Below are 17,834 nucleotides of genomic sequence, written 5' to 3' on the forward strand. Positions count from 1 at the left end.
ACGCTGTGTGACGCGCTGCAACTGCTCGCACTGTCAGCGCCACTAAGGCCGTTTTGCAGCTGCTCCGACCGAGTGCACAAGGAAAACTTGCGCTTTAGGAAAACCCAACTACTGATTATAAAACGAGTTCCGGAAAAGCAGCCTTTTTAAAAGAATCATGTGCGAAACAACGCTCTTCGTTTGTCAGTGCTCCTCTCTTTTGGTTCAGTTCAGCATCCGAACTTGCTCGTATGAGCAAATCTATGGTGTGACAGATTTTTGGGAATAGGTATACGCCGGCCTGACGCGTATAGCATTCCTAGTGCAGTGTTTGTGATTCTGACAAACGAGTGCAACATATTGCGGCGTTCTTTGGAGTTGTTCTTATTAGCTAGACACTCGCAGGATGCGAAAACGCGGTCTAAAAAGTGATTGAGCAGAAACAAGAAGTGAGGGACCTATACCTGAAAGTTGTCAGTGTTATAGAGTGGGCTATGTTTCATCTCTTTTAGTTCATCGTGACTATGGTTTAATATCCAGAGCAAACACTTTACGGAACTGCTTCCTAGTTACTAAAAGTCTCACAAGTAACGTGAAACAATGCTCAAGTGGTATAACGAATATATCTGCATAATAAGTAGCCTTATTGGTTTCTTTGCTAATTCATCAAATCTTTGCACCTGGAACCAAAAGAACACTTGTGACCACGTTTCATCCGCAGGTGCACATTCTTTATCCTACAGCCAGCAATCGAACTAGCGACAACGTCGTCCACAGCAGGAAAACAGCGCTGCCATTTATCCACTATGGCAGCTCGATCAATGGGTACCCATCAGGCAAACAAGAAAGGCAATTTGTATTTCATTATTTTTGGCAGTGTGACGAATATTCGCACCGTACACGCGCAGTAAACGTCGCCAGGTCGATGCTTGTCCCTGTCACTATGTAGGCTGTGTCACGCTGTCTGGTGCTCCTCGTGTGAATCCTGCCTTATTGCGGAGTCGCAAGGTCATAAAGAAGTTATGGCAAGCGGGTAACACTTTCGCTGGGCTACGACGCCAGCGTCCGCGGCCATCTTGAAGAAAGCGCTGTCGGGGTTGGAGAGCAGCGAAGTGGGGGTGTCGTATTCCCTCACCTCTCCTTCATCCATGACGAGAATTCTGAAAGTACAGAGACAGCCCCATGAGACTTACAAAATAGAGTGGGCGCTTAAAAAATTAGAAGCAGATTTACCGGATAGAGATTTTATTTAAAATCAGTGTAATACCCCTCCTTCCTTCCGCTATTTAACTCTGCTCAGGGTAGATGAAAGCAAACTCGCATTCCGTCTGGCAACATTGCCATTGTCTTCGTCCAAGTTCCCTCGATTTAACAACGGGCAATTAATAATAATATCTGGGGTGTTAGGTGCCAAAACCAGGATATGATTATGAGGCACACCGTAGTAGAGGGCTTCGGAAATTTCAAACATCTGTTGTTTAACGTGCACTGACATCACACAGTACATGGGCCTCTGCCATTTTGCCTTTACCGAAATGTGACCGCCATGGCCGGGTACCGTAACCACTGATCCACCGTGGCGAACAATATCAAAATTTTAGCAGCCAAGCAAAGAAGATAGAGAAAAAAAGAAAGGTTGTCAAAAAAGCCGAAAAAACAAAAAAAAACAGAGACGTTACAAAGAACAAAGATAAAATGAATATGTAGGAATCGAAGTCAAGCGAAGCGGTCTTTATAATTTATGCAAATGTTATGAAAAGGTAATGGTAAGGGTATTACAAAAAACGTGTCGTCATAGAAGTAGTTGATTGTTTATAGTGCATTGGCATACGAGACCTTGTACATTGCCTATTGTTGTTTGGTAGATATAGCACCGCTCGACGTAGACGCACTCGACGTTGACGCCTAGTGGCACATCTTCGCACCGACGACTAACGTCCATGATCATGATTTAACCCTTGCAGTAGCTGAAGTTGTCAAACTATACCTGGACACCGCATATGGCGAATCCCGTGCAAAGATGGCATCAACAAGCACGTAGTAAACGCCAATACTCCAGGGGCGTAGCCAGGGGGGGGGTTGAGGGGGGTCGACCTCCCCCCCCCCGAAATTTTTCAGTTTTGCTGGCGTATATATACACGCGCACATACAAACGCACGAACGAACATACATAAAGTATGGTTGAAACCGCCCCCCCCCCCCGAAAAAAATTTCTGGCTACGCCCCTGCAATATTCGATATGCACTCCTTCAAAGCGTCGTGAAACGCGAAGAAAAACGTGACGAGCGTCGTGTCTTCCCTCTAGCCTTGCCGATAATTCTCACAGGGCGAGCGGGGAACGTGGTGCGACAGCCAGGCGAGCGTCATTGAGCCATAAGCACATGGTGAACACTGATATTCGATATGCACTCCTTCAAAGCGTCGAGAAACGCGAACAGAAACGCGACGAGCGTCGTGTCTTCCCTTTATAGCCTGGTCGTTAATTCTCACGGGGCCAGGAGGGAACTCGGTGGCACAGCCAGGCGAGCGTCGGAGAGCTGTTTTTCGAAATGGATGGATGCTATGAGCGAGGCTTCGGCTAAAGCCGCCACCTCGCGGTGTGTTAAAACGTTAAACGAATTTACAGTTCTCATATTGGTAACGCGCCGAGCGGGATGGTCGTAGCAACAGCGCGTTGCCGGAGCTAATTGCGGAGGCAATGAAGTTTTTTTTTTTCGAGCCTGGTGGCACACATGTCACCGCCCCGTTATAAAGGGGACGCTCATAGCATCCATCCATCCATCCATCCATCCATCCATCTATCCATCCATCCATCCATCCATCCATCCATCCATCCATCCATCCATCCATCCATCCATTCATCCATCCATCCATCCGTCCGTCCGTCCGTCCGTCCATCCAAGAGCACAGTGAGAGGAAAGTGTGAAAGATAAAAGGCGCGTTCATGTAGCCTCCGTTATGTGTTTGGCGGTAGCTCAGTGGGCTAAACGCCCACCAGCCATCGTAGCGGACCGAGAGGTCACGGATTTGACTCCTGTGAACGGAACTTTTTCTATAGTTTTTTTTTCTTTCCCATCTGATGACGTTCATTTTGCTGACGTATTTCCGTGACGGAAATGCGTCATGAAAGTCTTGGTGGATCCCGGCATAAAACACTTTCGTGTTAAAACGTGAACGGCTTGAGGGTCGGGCGACACTGGCGCGCTCGCGAGCTGTGACGTAACAATGCTGCATATACTGTATAAGCGTCTGCATTCCAGCAAACGATTTTGTGCCGTGGTCAGCTGTGCGTGCTCTCGAGGTGTTTCGGCTTTCTTCAGCATGCCATTGGAATTAAACGATTTGCAGCGGCTGAAACATTGTCACCGCGGCGCAGCAGCAACACACTGACCACGTGTGGTAAGGTGGCTGATTTAGTAGCAGACGACGGCTCCGCTCTACGCATCACATGACGTCACACATCCCACGGCAAAATGGCGAAGCTGTCAGTGGGCGTGTTTATAGCCGGCGAATTCTAAGGCTTATCTTGTACTGAAATATTCTTTTACAGGCAAATAATTCATGTATGTGTAGGCATAAAAGACCTTCTACTTGTACTTTTTCGCTGAAAACAGCGACAAGACCCTCCCCTTCACCCGATGGAGCCGGCCGTCGCGTTTCATCTCTGCTTGAGCCGCCCTCGTCAGCAGCCTTCTCAAGCTTTAGCATCCACATAGAACATACGACGTGCGGGTCGATGTTATGGATTTGGACATTATACGGAACATGACGGTGACGACAGAAAAGCACATTGAGTGTCCATATAATTGCTATCGCAGTAAAAATGTAAGAGTACGCATAATGTGGGCGGCTATCTAAACTCTGTTACCCTTTAGGAAGCAGGAAATAGAAATCGAACGTAGGATGAATGGAACTTGAAAAGAAATAACCAGATGAGAGGCCACAATGTTAAAGTTAAACATCACCTTCCTAGCGCTAACCATGCGAGATATGCGCAGCTTTATGTTCGTTCGTCTTGCCTTTGCTGCAAAAAATGCACACAGTGTTGGGGATGTAGGAGACTGCGGACTCGGAGATGGTTATTGAAGGGTCTGTATTAAACTACGCGACCCGAAAACAAAGGGCCCCAGGCCCGATTGAGTATACAAGCGGTTTTCCGAGCAGCTTGTCTCCTTGGCTGCCGGAGGTGGACTCCCCGTCGCCTCGTCGACGCTCTCTCCCTTCCACGACGATCACGTGACCCGGCCGCGGCTTCCAGGCGCCAGCTCCTGGGGTCGAAGGTCGAACACATCGACGCTTGGTTCCAAAGCAAGGGGCGCGATGACAGGCAAACACCTCTCGTCCCCCCGTAACCGTTCCAGGGAAGAGCCGTGGTCTGTTCACTATCAGTTTTACGACCGACGCGGCGGTCTCAGGCTCGCGGGGTGCGCGGAAACGGCGTGAAGGCATCTCGGGCTTCAACACCGATATATCTTGAACGGAGAGTCCGCGAAGCTGCTGTCACGCAACAAACTCCTCCCCCCGATGAAGTCCATCGTCGAGGCTGCTTCCGCCGATGCAGGGTCGAAAGAAGGAAACACGAGTGTAGGTTGCAGAAACACTGCTCTTCACACACGCACGAGCACCAACACACACATTCGCAAACGATCGGGACTGGCAGCGCCCAAACGACCTGGCTGCCAGACAGTTCACTGAGACCTCTTGGTCGTTTTTTTTTTCTTATTTCTCGTTGGTGTATTCGGCTCTCGACTAAGAAGACGTACCATAGTGCAAGGTTACACAAAAACAGGTGGCCGTTCCACAGAATTGCCCTCAAGCCACTTAGAACCTTCGACTCAAACCATCTGCGTTTTTGTTCGCACTTCCCTTTCTGTATTTAACTTCGAAGTTGAACTCTTGCAGAATAAGGCTCCATCTCAGTAGCCGGCCGCTTTTTCCAGACATTTCTTTAAGCCATGACAGGGGTAATGATCAGTCTCTACCGTAAATTTGGTCCCCTCGAGATAACAGCGCAGTTTTTGAATCGCCCAAACAATACACAGGCACTCTTTTTCCGACGTGCTGTAAGCCTCTTCCCGCGGGGTCAATTTCCGACTGAGGTACAGCACGGGGTGTTCCTCACCCTGCTCGTTTATCTGGGAAAGAACGACACCAAGACCACGATTACTAGCGTCGCACTGGAGAATGAATTGGCGACTGAAATCAGGTGAAGCCAAGACTGGTCCTAGAGATAGAGCGTTCTTCAATTTCAAGAATGCTTCCTCTTTTGCATTAGTCCAAGTGACCTTTTCCGGTTCCATCTTCCTCAAACTATCCGTTAGAGGACTCACGAGTTGGGAGTAGCTCGGTATATAATGTTGATAATATCCGGCCATTCCCAGAAATGATCGAACATCTTTCTTCGTCACGGGCTTCGGAAAGTTTAGTATTGCTGCTACCTTCGCTTTCATCGGCTCGCGCTTTCCGCGTCCTATCTCGTGACCCAGGTAAGTGACACTGGTTCGCCCCAAATGGCACTTCTCTGCCTTTACTGTCAAGCCTGCTGCTCTGAATCTATCAAGTACTTCGCTCACGTGTTCCAAGTGGGAACTCCAGTCATTCGAAAACACAGCTACATCGTCCAGGTAGGGCAATGCGAATTCACTAAGTCCCTCCAGCACCCAGTCCATCAATCTTGAGAAACAAAATGGTGCGTTCTTGAGGCCAAAACTTATTATCACAGGTTGAAAAGTACCGAAAGGCGTTATAAAAGCTGCATAGCGACTGGCTCTTTCGGTTAAAGGTACTTGCCAGTAGCCTCTCACTAAATCAAAAGTAGATATAAACCTTGCCTTGCTAACCAGCTCCACTCTTTCTTCAATGTTCGGCAAAGGGTAAACCTCGTCCTTAGTGATCGCATTTAACTTTCTGTAATCCACACAAGGTCGTGGATCCTTTCCCGGTACTTCTACCAACATCAACGGAGAGCAGTAATCGCTGCTTCCTGGCTTGATCACTCCTAGTTCAAGCATGCGGCTGATCTCACTTTTCATAATCTCTTGATTCCTTGGTGACATGCGATAGGCTTTAGATGTAAATGGAACTTCTGATGTTAGTTCAATGTCGTGTGTCACCAAGTGTGTCCGTCCCAGCTTCTCCGCGAAGCATTCGAGGGAGTCCTCTATGACTCTCCTTAAATCCTCAATTTGTTCATTGTTCAGCTCACTCTTATCCACAGAGTGCGCGATGATTTGTTCTACAGTCGGAGCCATTTCGCAGAGAAAGGAAGGCACCTCCGTAGTAACGTCCTGAGAGTGATTCAAGGCAATGCTCACCATCTCCCTCCTTTCAAAGTATGGCTTTAACAAGTTCACATGATCAACTCGCTCTTCCTGCCTCCGTCCAGGTAACCTTACCAAGTAATTTACCTCAGACACGCATTCTATTATCTCAGCCGATCCGTCCCAGAGGACCTCGAGCTTGTTCTGCCTACTCGGGCGCAATATCATCACCTGGTCGCCAACTTTGAATGTCCTCTTTCTCGCAGTCTTATCGTAGTAGCGCTTCGCCGCGTTCTGCGCTTCCTCCAAGTTGGCCTTTACAATTTGTCGAGTCTCATTTAATCTTCCCATTAGTTCAACTACATATTCTACCACACTCTTATCAACCCGTTTGTCTTCCCAAAGTTCCCGAACTAGCTGCAATGGGCCCCTAAGGTTTCTTCCATACACGAGTTCTGCAGGAGCAAACCCAGTCCCTTCGTGCGGCACAGTGCGCAAAGCGAAAAGCGCGCCTGGAAGACAACAGTCCCAGTCTACCTTTCGCTCATGGCACAACGCTCTCAGCACTTTCTTAAGCACAGCGTGCCATCTTTCGACACTGTTGCTTTGTGGGTGATACACGGAGCTGTGTAAAATTTTGATTCCGCACTTCTCAAGAAATGTGGTCGTAAGTGCACTCGTGAAAGTCGTCCCTTGGTCTGATTGTATCTCCGCTGGGAAACCAAGGCGAGAAAACATTGTCAATAGGGCATCTACTACCTGCACTGAAGTAGCCTCTCTTAGCGGTATGGCCTCAGGGAATTTTGTTGCTGGACACAACATAGTCAATATGTACTTGTAACCAGCCTTGGTCTTAGGTAGGGGTCCAACAATATCAATAACAACCCTTGAGAACGGTTCTGAAATTATAGGCACCTTCACCATTGTGGCCTTCCTTTTGTCGTTGGATTTACCCACCTTCTGACACGTCTGACATGTTCATACGAACTCCTGTGCATCTCTAAAACAACCTGGCCAGTAGAATTCCTGTAGTAGCCTCTTTTTAGTTTTGTTCACTCCGAGGTGCCCTGCCCACGGGTGATCGTGGCAAAAACTCAGCAGATCCTTCCGATAATCGGCTGGAATTACTATCTGATCAAAGCTTCTTCCTCGTTTGTCTTTGTAATGTCGATAAAGGATACCATCTCTTTCCCTGAACTTAATGTTACTCGATGAGACGCCTTCGCCTAGAGTACTGCACACGACCTTAAGCGTAGGGTCGTTTTTCTGTGCCGCCCTTAGTGTATCCCGACCAACATTCAGTAGTTTGTGTAGAGAAGGCGCAGTTGGTCTTACCAAGGAGCCTTCGTCCTCGGTTTCGGTGAGCCTTTTACGCCCAGCGCCTTTCTGCGGGCGCTCCGCTTCAGCATCAATTTGATCTTTTCCGGCACTCACAGGTACCTTGACCTCCGTCTGCTGTGCTACGTTTCCCCCAATTACTGGTTCTTCCAGTTCAGGTTCCTCTTTCCCGTCTGAATAACGCAACTGCACTGAAAGCTGCCTGGCTTTCGATCGCGTCAGCGCAAGCACCTGTGCGTCCACGTCAGCAAACTTTTTTCCTTGCTCATTCAAAAGCGACTCGGATTTATTTGAAAAAAGGTATGGGTACCCCTCGGGCAACGCTTTTGATACCGCTGCCACTGTTTCTAAAGTACCGAATGGCCCCTCAATTTCAACTTTTGCCATTGGCAGGCACACAGAGTCCTCAGTGACTGCTTGACGTATCCAAGCGCATTCAGAAATATAGTCCTTACTTGATACGTACTTTGGGTGGACCACGTCCATGGTGGCCGCTGAGTCCCCAAGTACTTTACACTTCTGGCCATTTACAACTAGATCTTTGGTGTACGGTTTTAGTAGCTCGTTGTTACTGGGATCACTGCTTATTATGGTCGCGAATACACGCTTTTCTTTTCGGCAATTTCTGGCAAAATGACCCGCTTCTTTGCAAATGTAACAAATGGTTGGCCGTCTCTTTTCCAATTCCTCTGACTGACTCTCTGGCCCCTTTCCTCGGACTTCCTGTTCTTTTTTCACGCTAGCAGTGGGCTGCGATGAATTTAGCTGCCCTTTGCCCTCTCTTTCCCGCATATCTCGCGGTCCTTTATAATAAGGCTGCTGCCCAGGGTAAGCCTTTCGATAGCCCTGACTGCTTAGGTTAGTCTCTTTGAAGCCACGACTCGCCACATACTCATCCGCAAGTTGCCCTGCCTTCTTCACACAGACGCCAACTTGTATGTCTCTCACCCAAAGGCGTATGTTTTCCGGCAAGCACTCATAGAACTGCTCGAGACAGATTAAATTCTGAAGCTTGCCGAAGTCGCCCTCTGCACTAGAGCCCTTTATCCATTCGACCAAGTTATCAGTAAGGCTGCAAGCAAATTCAACAAAGCTTTCATTCGCTTTTTTTCTGCCTGTTCTAAACCTTCTCCTAAACTCTTCGGTGGAGAGCTTATACTTGGAGAGCAGGCTTGACTTCACCAAATCATAGTCGCCTGCTTCACCAGCGCTAAGACGAGCAACAACTTGTGACGCCTCCCCCGGAAGCAACGCAAGCAACCTTTGTGGCCAAGTGTCGCGGGTGAATGAATGTCTCTCGCACATGCGTTCGAAATTCACAAGGTAAAGACCGATGTCATTCCCCACACTGAACGGCTGAAGCAAACTAGTCATCTTTACATGGTCGGACGAAGCGGCTGCCACACTCGCTCCCGACGCCAATCTCGCTTGCTCGAGCCTTATCCTTTCGAGTTCAAGCTCAATTTTCCTCTGTTCTCTCTCAAGCTCTAACTCAGCTTGCCTTTGTTCCCTCCCTTCTTTTCTTTCTCTAGCTTCTGCCCGTTCTTTCTCAAGGCGGCATATCTTTTCCCATGCCTCTGCGATTTCGTCCTCTTCGAAATCAACTTCCTGAATTGCGCAGCGGATCTCGGGTTTCCTCATTTTCTGACTCACTTCCACACCGAGCTCTTCCGCCAGAAGCAGCAACTCATCTTTTGTTAGCTTCCTTATATTGTCACGTGGTCGTGACGACGAAGACAGCAGTCAGCACGTTCGAGATGAAACTGTTTATTTTGGCCGAACTTGTGGCCGGGAAACTGTAAGTCAATCTACAGCAACACACTGATAGCGGCGGACAGAGCGTCGACCGTCGATCAACTGACAAGTGGTCAAGCGCGTCGGCTTTTATACAGGCGCTATGGAACTTTCCAGCAATATCGCTGGTGGCGGCGTTATCTCTCGACAAAGCTGGAACATTCGCGTGCGGCACGCAATCTTAACAAAACGATCTACTAAAATCGTGAAGCTTCTCGAACACTGCTTCACGGCCAGCGTCGAGCGTTGATAACCGTCCTTGCTGGTCAAACTCGAACACATCAAAATAAAAGAAGAAGCGGGCGTGGCATTGCCCCCCTCTGAAAAAGCATCGTCCCGATGCTTGCAACAGAACATGCAAAGGAAAACACAAGTGCATGCACAAATAAATTACAATAACAAAGGAAAAAGTAGAGTTCTCAGGTTCGCTAACGCGCAAAAAACGGCTTAAGGCGCACGACATGGACGACTTCAGGTCGTGCGCGGCGTCGCTGGGAGTTCGTAATGCCGTCCGGGACGACCTCGTAGTCAAGAGCGCCGTGACGTCGAAGCACCTTGTATGGGCCGAAGTATCGCCGAAGAAGTTTTTCACTGAGCCCGCGTCGGCGTATCGGCGTCCAGACCCACACACGGTCACCGGGTTGGTACTCCATGTGGCGTCGTCGAAGATTATAGTGACGGCTGTCGACCCTCTGCTGGTTCTTGTTTGACCTTCGCAAGGCTCGGGTTGACGTCAAAATCCGGTTCGGGACCTCTATTCGTCGAAGCAGGTTCGGCAGCATCGAAGAGGGCGAAAGCATCGCTGGCGGCTACACATTCGTCAATGTAGGCAACCGTCGTACCAATGTTGAGGTGCCTATATTCGTGGCTGAAGTTTGTCAGCACTACCTTTGCTTTACCGTCACGCAGTTTGGCTATACCTCTTGCGACGCAAATTTGACGGTTCAGGAGTAGTTGCTGATCGCCCTCGATGACGCCTTCAAGGTTCGCAGGTTTTTCGGTGCCGACGGAAATAATGACGCTGGAGCGGGGCGGAACGGTCACCTGCTCTTCTATCACATTCAATGCATGGTTCCCTGGCGTCGCGTGGGGCGGGAGCGCTTTGTCTGAGGTTAGCGTTATCGACTCAGATCTCAGGTCGATGACGGCGCCGTGGTCACTTAGGAAGTCCATTCCAAGTATCACATCCCTAGAGCAATTTTGTAGGATTACAAAGCTCGCAGGATAAGTCCGGTTATTGATGGTGACTCTCGCCGTGCAGACACCAATCGGCGTTATCAGGTGGCCTCCAGCTGTCCGGATTTCGGGTCCACTCCAAGCGGTCTTTACTTTCTTCAGCTTGGTGGCGAACGGTCCACTGAAGACAGAATAGTCGGCTCCGGTGTCGACGAGAGCTGTGACGCTGTGGCCGTCGATAAGAACGTCGAGGTCGCTAGTTCGTCGTCTCGCGTTGCAGTTAGGTCGTGGCGTGGGGTCACGGCTACGTCGGTTTGTTCCGCTGCTTCCCCGTTGCGTCGTCAGGTCTACTTCGGTCCGCGAGGTTTCATCGGCAGGACTTCGTCTGCTTCGCGTCGTGTTCTGCAGGTCTCCTCGCGTTGTCGTCGTCGGCGGCCGCGGAGGATCTTCGGCATTTCGTCGTGCAGCAACCGCACCTCCATCGGTTGCTGCCCTTAGTTTTCCGGATACGGGCTAGGCGACCGGCCCCGGTTTGGGCCAGTGTACTGCCGGCGGTGCGGTGACATGTAGCGGCCGGGCGACGGCGAGCGGGAAGGTCGTCGTTCTTGCCACTGTGTTCCGGTGAGGAAGTCGTCGATGTCGCGAGGCCGTTCGCCTGGCTGGGGGCGCGGCGCGTTGACGGCGAATCCGCGTAGCCCCATCTGACGGTACTGGCAGCGGCGGTAGGTATGGCCGGCCTCCCCGCAGTGGTAGCAGAGCGGGCGGTTGTCAGGGGCGCGCCAAACGTCGGTCTTCCTTGGGGCATAGCGCGGGGCATAGCGCCGGGCGACAGGAGGACGGTAGGGCGTTGGTGGTGGTGGCGGCGGCGGCGTCTGGCGGCCGAACTGCTGCGGCGGCGCGGCGTCATGACGTGGACGAGGAGCGGGGGCGTTGCGTCGGGCTGCTGCAGCATAGTTCATTGCTTGCAGCTGCGGCTGCGCTGCATCGGGGGTGCCCAGCGACTGCTGGATTTCCTCGCGGACCATGTCGGCGATCGAATCCACTTGAGGCTGCGCTGAAGGCAACAGCTTGCGCAGCTCCTCCCGCACTATCGCTCTGATGGTTTCCCGTAGGTCGTCGGTGCCTAGCGAGTGCGCTTCTGTGTAGCCTGTCGACAGGGTTGAGCGGTTGTATTGCTTCGTCCTAATCTCGAGGGATTTTTCAATTGTTGTAGCCTCCTTTAGGAATTCGATGACAGTTTTCGGTGGGTTCCGCACCAATCCTGCAAAGAGGTCTTGTTTCACTCCCCGCATAAGGAAGCGGACCTTTTTTTCCTCAGGCATCGCAGCATCAGCCAGGCGGAAAAGTCGCGTCATCTCTTCCGTGTAGATGGTGACCGTCTCATTCGGTAGCTGTGCTCTTGTCTCCAGCAAAGCAGCGGCCTTTTCCTTGCGGACGATGCTCGCGAAGGTATTAAGGAACGTCGTCCGAAAGAGGTCCCAGGATTGAAGGCTCGATTCATCGTTTTCGAACCACGTCTTCGCGGCGTCTTCTAAGTAGAAGTAGACGTGGCGCAGCTTCTCTTCAGTGTCCCAGTGGTTGAAGGCGGCGACTCGCTCGTACGTCTCCAGCCAGCTCTCCGGGTCTTCAAACGACGATCCACGGAATGTCGGTGGCTCCCTTGGCTGTTGCATCACTACCGTTGTAGGTGGCAGGGGGTCTGTCATCGTCTCGGCGGTCGATGTGACGGTCTTCGGCTGCCTGGTGTTTTCGGGAAGGAGCCCGTACTCTGGTTGTAGTCCCTTCTGCCGGCGGCTGGTTCGAGGATCCGGGTTGTCCTTAGCGTCGTCTTCTTCTCGGCTTGGGCTTGGGTCAGCGCCCCGCGGTGGCGTCCGGATCATGAAGCAGCACCTCCACCAGATGTCACGTGGTCGTGACGACGAAGACAGCAGTCAGCACGTTCGAGATGAAACTGTTTATTTTGGCCGAACTTGTGGCCGGGAAACTGTAAGTCAATCTACAGCAACACACTGATAGCGGCGGACAGAGCGTCGACCGTCGATCAACTGACAAGCGGTCAAGCGCGTCGGCTTTTATACAGGCGCTATGGAACTTTCCAGCAATATCGCTGGTGGCGGCGTTATCTCTCGACAAAGCTGGAACATTCGCGTGCGGCACGCAATCTTAACAAAACGATCTACTAAAATCGTGAAGCTTCTCGAACACTGCTTCACGGCCAGCGTCGAGCGTTGATAACCGTCCTTGCTGGTCAAACTCGAACACATCAAAATAAAAGAAGAAGCGGGCGTGGCAATATCCATGGTAAGCAAGAGCCGACTACTCCAACTTTCGAAATAACCACACACCCTGTGGTGGCAAACGAAAATTAATATGCCCGATTGAACCCGGTTCTAATCGTCTGGCAAACAGTGGTCGCTCAAGCACTCACTGATACCACGAGCGTGCGATGGCCGGTCTCCCGGAGACGTTGCCTCATCTGCCGATCCCAGATCGACGACTTGCTCGTTGTGGAGCCTTCGCCGCTTGCCTCGTCTGCGTAGTGGAACCCGATGATCCCGGATCGTCGAAGTTCCTTCCCTTCAGCAGGTGTCCGCCAGCCTTCTTCTCATCCCGCCGCTGCCAACCAGTTTCTTGGGGATGTAGGAGACTGCGGACTCGGAGATGGTTATTGAAGGGTCTTTATTAAACTACGCGACCCGAAAACAAAGGGCTCCAGGCCGCGCATTTGTAATATGCAGAGCGCTCAACGCATGGCAACGGCCGCGGCGCGCTATTGGCTGCGCGCACACAGGGACGCCGTCGCGGACTTCCGCCTAGCAACGGCCGCCTCGCCCTCGCCGACGCGACGATGCACTCTCGTTCTCGGGGTGCTTTTCGCGGGAATTTTAAACGGTGAACGTGCGCCTCCGGGGCCCGTGGAATTTTCGTCCCGCCTGTGCTTTCACCTTGTTGTATTTTCGCAATGTTGGGAAGCAGCCCCCACTTCTGGGCAGCTTTAATTGGGAGACCCCGCGGCCAAAAGAAGGAAGAAGGGCAACTCGGGGGGGGGGGGGGTCGTTTTCGGGGTTGCAACCGCAGCGGCCCGCAGTTTGGAGGCGACGACGCGTACGGCAAGAGCGGAGAACGTTCTTGACATCGTCGTTTTACGACCTACACCCCCACCCCGTGAAAGAACAGTGAAAGCCACAGGGACCGTAACCCAAAACACAGGGAAGGCCTTTTCTCCCTCTGTTCTTCAAGTCTGTTGCACGTGCGGGGTGCAGAGAAAACTCTTTTGGACTGTGCTTGTTGTTTCTGTATTTCTATTCTCCTTTTCATTTCCCTCTCTACGAGAGCACTGTAAATAGTGAACAAATAAAGCAGTCTTCGTGAAGCGTTCAAACAGAGCGGACGTCTTGATTTTGTGTCGTCCAACCTAAAGAAAGTTTTTGCCTGCTTTCGCACTGACCGAAGACGCCGCCGTCGCCGTAGGATTCGACTGTGCTTTGTGCATTTTGCTTTGTTAGAGTGTGCGTTTGTTGTCTTTTATAATTTTTTTTTCGCGGCTGTTCTTTCCAACGCATATCACAGCCCTGCAACGCCGGTGTTGGACGGCTATGAGTACTGAAAACAGCGCATGTGAGACGTCGGCGCGCCGCGCGATCGAATGCGTTAAAGACAGTGAGAGTTCGTCGCCGGACGTTGACATGCTTCGGGCGAACATCAGTGATGCACAAGACGCCTGCAGCTGGGTACAAGATTACGGCTTGAAAACGAGCACATCGTGGGTTGTGGACTTCGTCAAGTCAACAGCAAGGTGTGAAAGGTAATACAAAAATTATGTTTCATAACTTCAAAAATAACTTGTAGCATCTTCTGTGATGATTTAACTTCTTGTTTTGGGGATAATGTCCAATGATGAGCCGTCTCAATTAAGTTGTATTATGTGTGCACTTGGCCCTCTTTATACGTGGCGTAAGCGGTTGGCGAAACAAAATCTGAAATTGCCGCAGCCACATAAGTAATTGTGTTCTAGTTATTTTCCTATCTTATGGCGTAGGTACCATAGGATGGGGAAATAATCAGAGCAATCAGAACGCAATGTGAACCAGAGCTACATTATGGTTGGATCTCACGAAAGTATTCCACAAGCCTGCACATTTGGCCCCGCTCACTTAGGTCACCAACTTAAACCTGGGAGAAAGATCATACAATTACAACCGATACTTCCTAACGAATAGGAAGGTTACCTTCAACATGGGGGAACTCGAGTCTGAGGTGAGGAGCATGGACAGTTTAGTTACACCTCAGGGCTCCATGATATCACTCATGCTCTTAATCTCATTATGACAGGATTGTCAGAAAAACATGAAGACATCGAAGGAATCAATTGCTCCGTATACACGGATGATGTTGCCATATGGATCTCGCAAGGCAGTGATGGGTAAATAGAACAGAAGTTACAGGAAGTGGTAGATAAAGTGGAAGTCTACCTCACAGGCACTAGGCTTGAATTTTCACCAGAGAAATCAGAACTCCTTTACAGACCCATACTTAACCAGCAGGTGGCCCGGAGATACAGACTTGCACGAAAAACGTGGGGGGCATCCCCATCATTGAACAAGTTATAGGGGTCCTTGTACTCAAAATTGAGTCGAAGGGAAATAACAGCAATACTCTTATAAAAATAGTGACTAAGGTCACTAAGGCAACTGTCTGATCAGGAGAATCACAAACAAGTATCACGGAATGAAAGGAGGCTAGCATTCTTAGGCTTAAATGGAACAAGACAGAAAAGGAAAAAATCAATATGTTCGTAAGGAAAGCTTTTAAGCAGACCCTAGGCTTGCTCGAAAGCACCAGCATAGAGAGATTAACGCATCTGGGCATACATAACACCTTAGAAGGATTGACTGAAGCTCAGTTGGAAAGAATTGCCAGCACCTGGACTGACAGAATATAGATAAATTACAAACAACAACCAGCAAGGACCCAAGGTTGCATCGGCCAGAGATTGGGAGCCAGATTGACATTGCCAATATACTAAAAAAGAAATACACACAAAATTCAATTAAGGCAGTACAACGAGCACAGCTAATACGACCTGAGACGGCTCAAGTGCACATACTACGACCTAATTGAGACAGCTCATCATTGGACATTATCGCCAATTAAATCACCACAGAAGATGCTGCAAGTTATTTTTGTAGTTATGAAACACCATTTTTGTATTACCTTTCACACCTTGATGTTGACTTCACGAAATCTACAACCCACGATCTGTTTGTCTTCAAGCCGTAACCTTCTACACAGCTGCAGGCGTCTTGTTCATCAGTGATGTTCGCCCGAACCACGTCAACGTCAGGCGATGAACTGTCATTGTCTTCAACGCATTCGATCGCGCGGCGCGCCGACGTCTCACATGCGCTGATTTCCGTGGTCATAGCCGTACAACACCGGCGTTGCAGGGCTCTGCGAAATGCGTTGGCAAGAACAGCCGCGAAAAAAAAAATAAAAAACACAAGGCACACTTGAACCCACGGGCGATCACGTCTTGCGACAACGCGAGATCACAAAAAAACACTGGCGACAACACATATATTCACGTGAAAGCGTGTTCAGTGTTAAAAAAATAAACAAACGCAATCAGTCCAACACAACAACGATTATGTCTTGCGACAACGCGAGGGCTCAAGAGACACAGCAGACAGCACAGATATTCAAGGGCGAGCGTGTTCACTGTTAAAAAAAGAAAAAAAGAAACGCACAGTAGAACACAACGGCCGATCGCGTCTTGCTGCAGCGCCAAGACAGTGGCGACAACACAAATGTTCATGGGCGAACGTGTTGACCGTTATAACAAAACAAAATGCACAAAGCACAGTCGAACCCTACGGCGACGACGGCGTCTTCGGTCAACGCGAGAGCAGTAGTAGCAGTTCACAAGCGGCGACGAAAATTCCACGGGGCCCGGCGGCCGCGTTCACCGTTTAAAATTCCCGCGAAAGGCACCCCGAGAAGGAGAGCGGCGTCGTCTCGTCGTGGCAGCCGTTGCTAGGCGGAAGTCCGGAGCGGCGTCCCTGTGTGCACGCAGCCAATAGCGCGCCGCTGCCGTTGCCGTGCGTTGAGCGCTCTGCATATTACAAACTCGCCTCCAGGCCCGATTGAGTATACAAGCGGTTTTCCGAGCAGCTTGTCTCCTTGGCTGCCGGAGGTGGACTCCCCGTCGCCTCGTCGACGCTCTCTCCCTTCCACGACGATCACGTGACCCGGCCGCGGCTTCCAGGCGCCAGCTCCTGGGGTCGAAGGTCGAACACATCGACGCTTGGTTCCAAAGCAAGGGGCGCGATGACAGGCAAACACCTCTCGTCCCCCCGTAACCGTTCCAGGGAAGAGCCGTGGTCTGTTCACTATCAGTTTTACGACCGACGCGGCAATCTCAGGCTCGAGGGGTGCGCGGAAACGGCGTGAAGGCATCTCGGGCTTCAACACCGATATATCTTGAACGGAGAGTCCGCGAAGCTGCTGTCACGCAACAACAGTAAAAAAGACAGCAGATGAAAAATTCTCTCGGTGTCATCTTAGAACTCGTTAGTTTGAAAGATTGCTCGGTACGGAGTGTTTGAATAATGAGGAATGCATCTCTGTAGACGTTGCAGGCAAGTATGTGTACGAGCATGTGCAGTAGATACGGGTTATACCTTTGCAGAAATATAAATAGCATACTGCAATGTTTATACTAGAAGGTCTATGGAAATAAGTGGGACAAGGGCACATATGTAGTGCGACAGTGCCTTGTTTGTGTGCTCTGGCGAGAGCAATGTCGTGACAGGCATACGCCTTCTACGTCCTTCCTTCAACAACTAACATGACCTACTTATTGCTTTGTGGCATCGGCGATGACATTGTCGCCCTATACGCTGCTCCAGTCAAAGACACATTAACAACATCGCGACTGCATAGCCTTGTTTACGAATTTACGAGTCACTCTCCTGTTGTCGTTATCTCGTTTAAATATCTTTGATTATCACCGCTTATCACTCGTCAGGCTTCAGCGAAAATCAATATCGAGTTATTCGGCGTTCAAGTAGAATAGCACCACATTGACCACACCGCAGCATATCACGTTGTAGAACGTATCCTTCGGCAAGTTGTTCAATATTTTAATAAATGTAAGGTTATTCAATGGAGAAAACTGCGCTCCCAAGGTAGCTTTCATTTACGCTGCCCACATCAGCGCTCTGTCAGATGCATGCGTCGCTCAGTCCTCGATTGCCTTACTTAACAAAGAGCTGGATTATCTGAACG

The 17,834-nt window shown here is 50.3% G+C and overlaps 1 protein-coding gene across 2 annotated transcripts in view; it reads right to left on the reverse strand.

Annotated features, from left to right (window-relative positions):
* Nucleotides 1-603: 603 nt before the first annotated feature.
* Nucleotides 604-17,834, reverse strand: part of LOC119407065 (ATP-binding cassette sub-family C member 3-like) — a 50,436-nt gene continuing 33,205 nt past the window's right edge. For both annotated transcript variants that reach the window (XM_049419903.1, XM_037673903.2), the window contains one exon: nt 604-1,139. In XM_049419903.1, the coding sequence (XP_049275860.1) occupies nt 989-1,139 (151 nt within the window). In that variant the 3' untranslated portion in view covers nt 604-988. The remainder of the gene's footprint in view (nt 1,140-17,834) is intronic.

This window comes from Rhipicephalus sanguineus, chromosome 10 (genome assembly GCF_013339695.2).
Source record: "Rhipicephalus sanguineus isolate Rsan-2018 chromosome 10, BIME_Rsan_1.4, whole genome shotgun sequence".
Taxonomy (NCBI): Eukaryota; Metazoa; Arthropoda; class Arachnida; order Ixodida; family Ixodidae; genus Rhipicephalus; species Rhipicephalus sanguineus.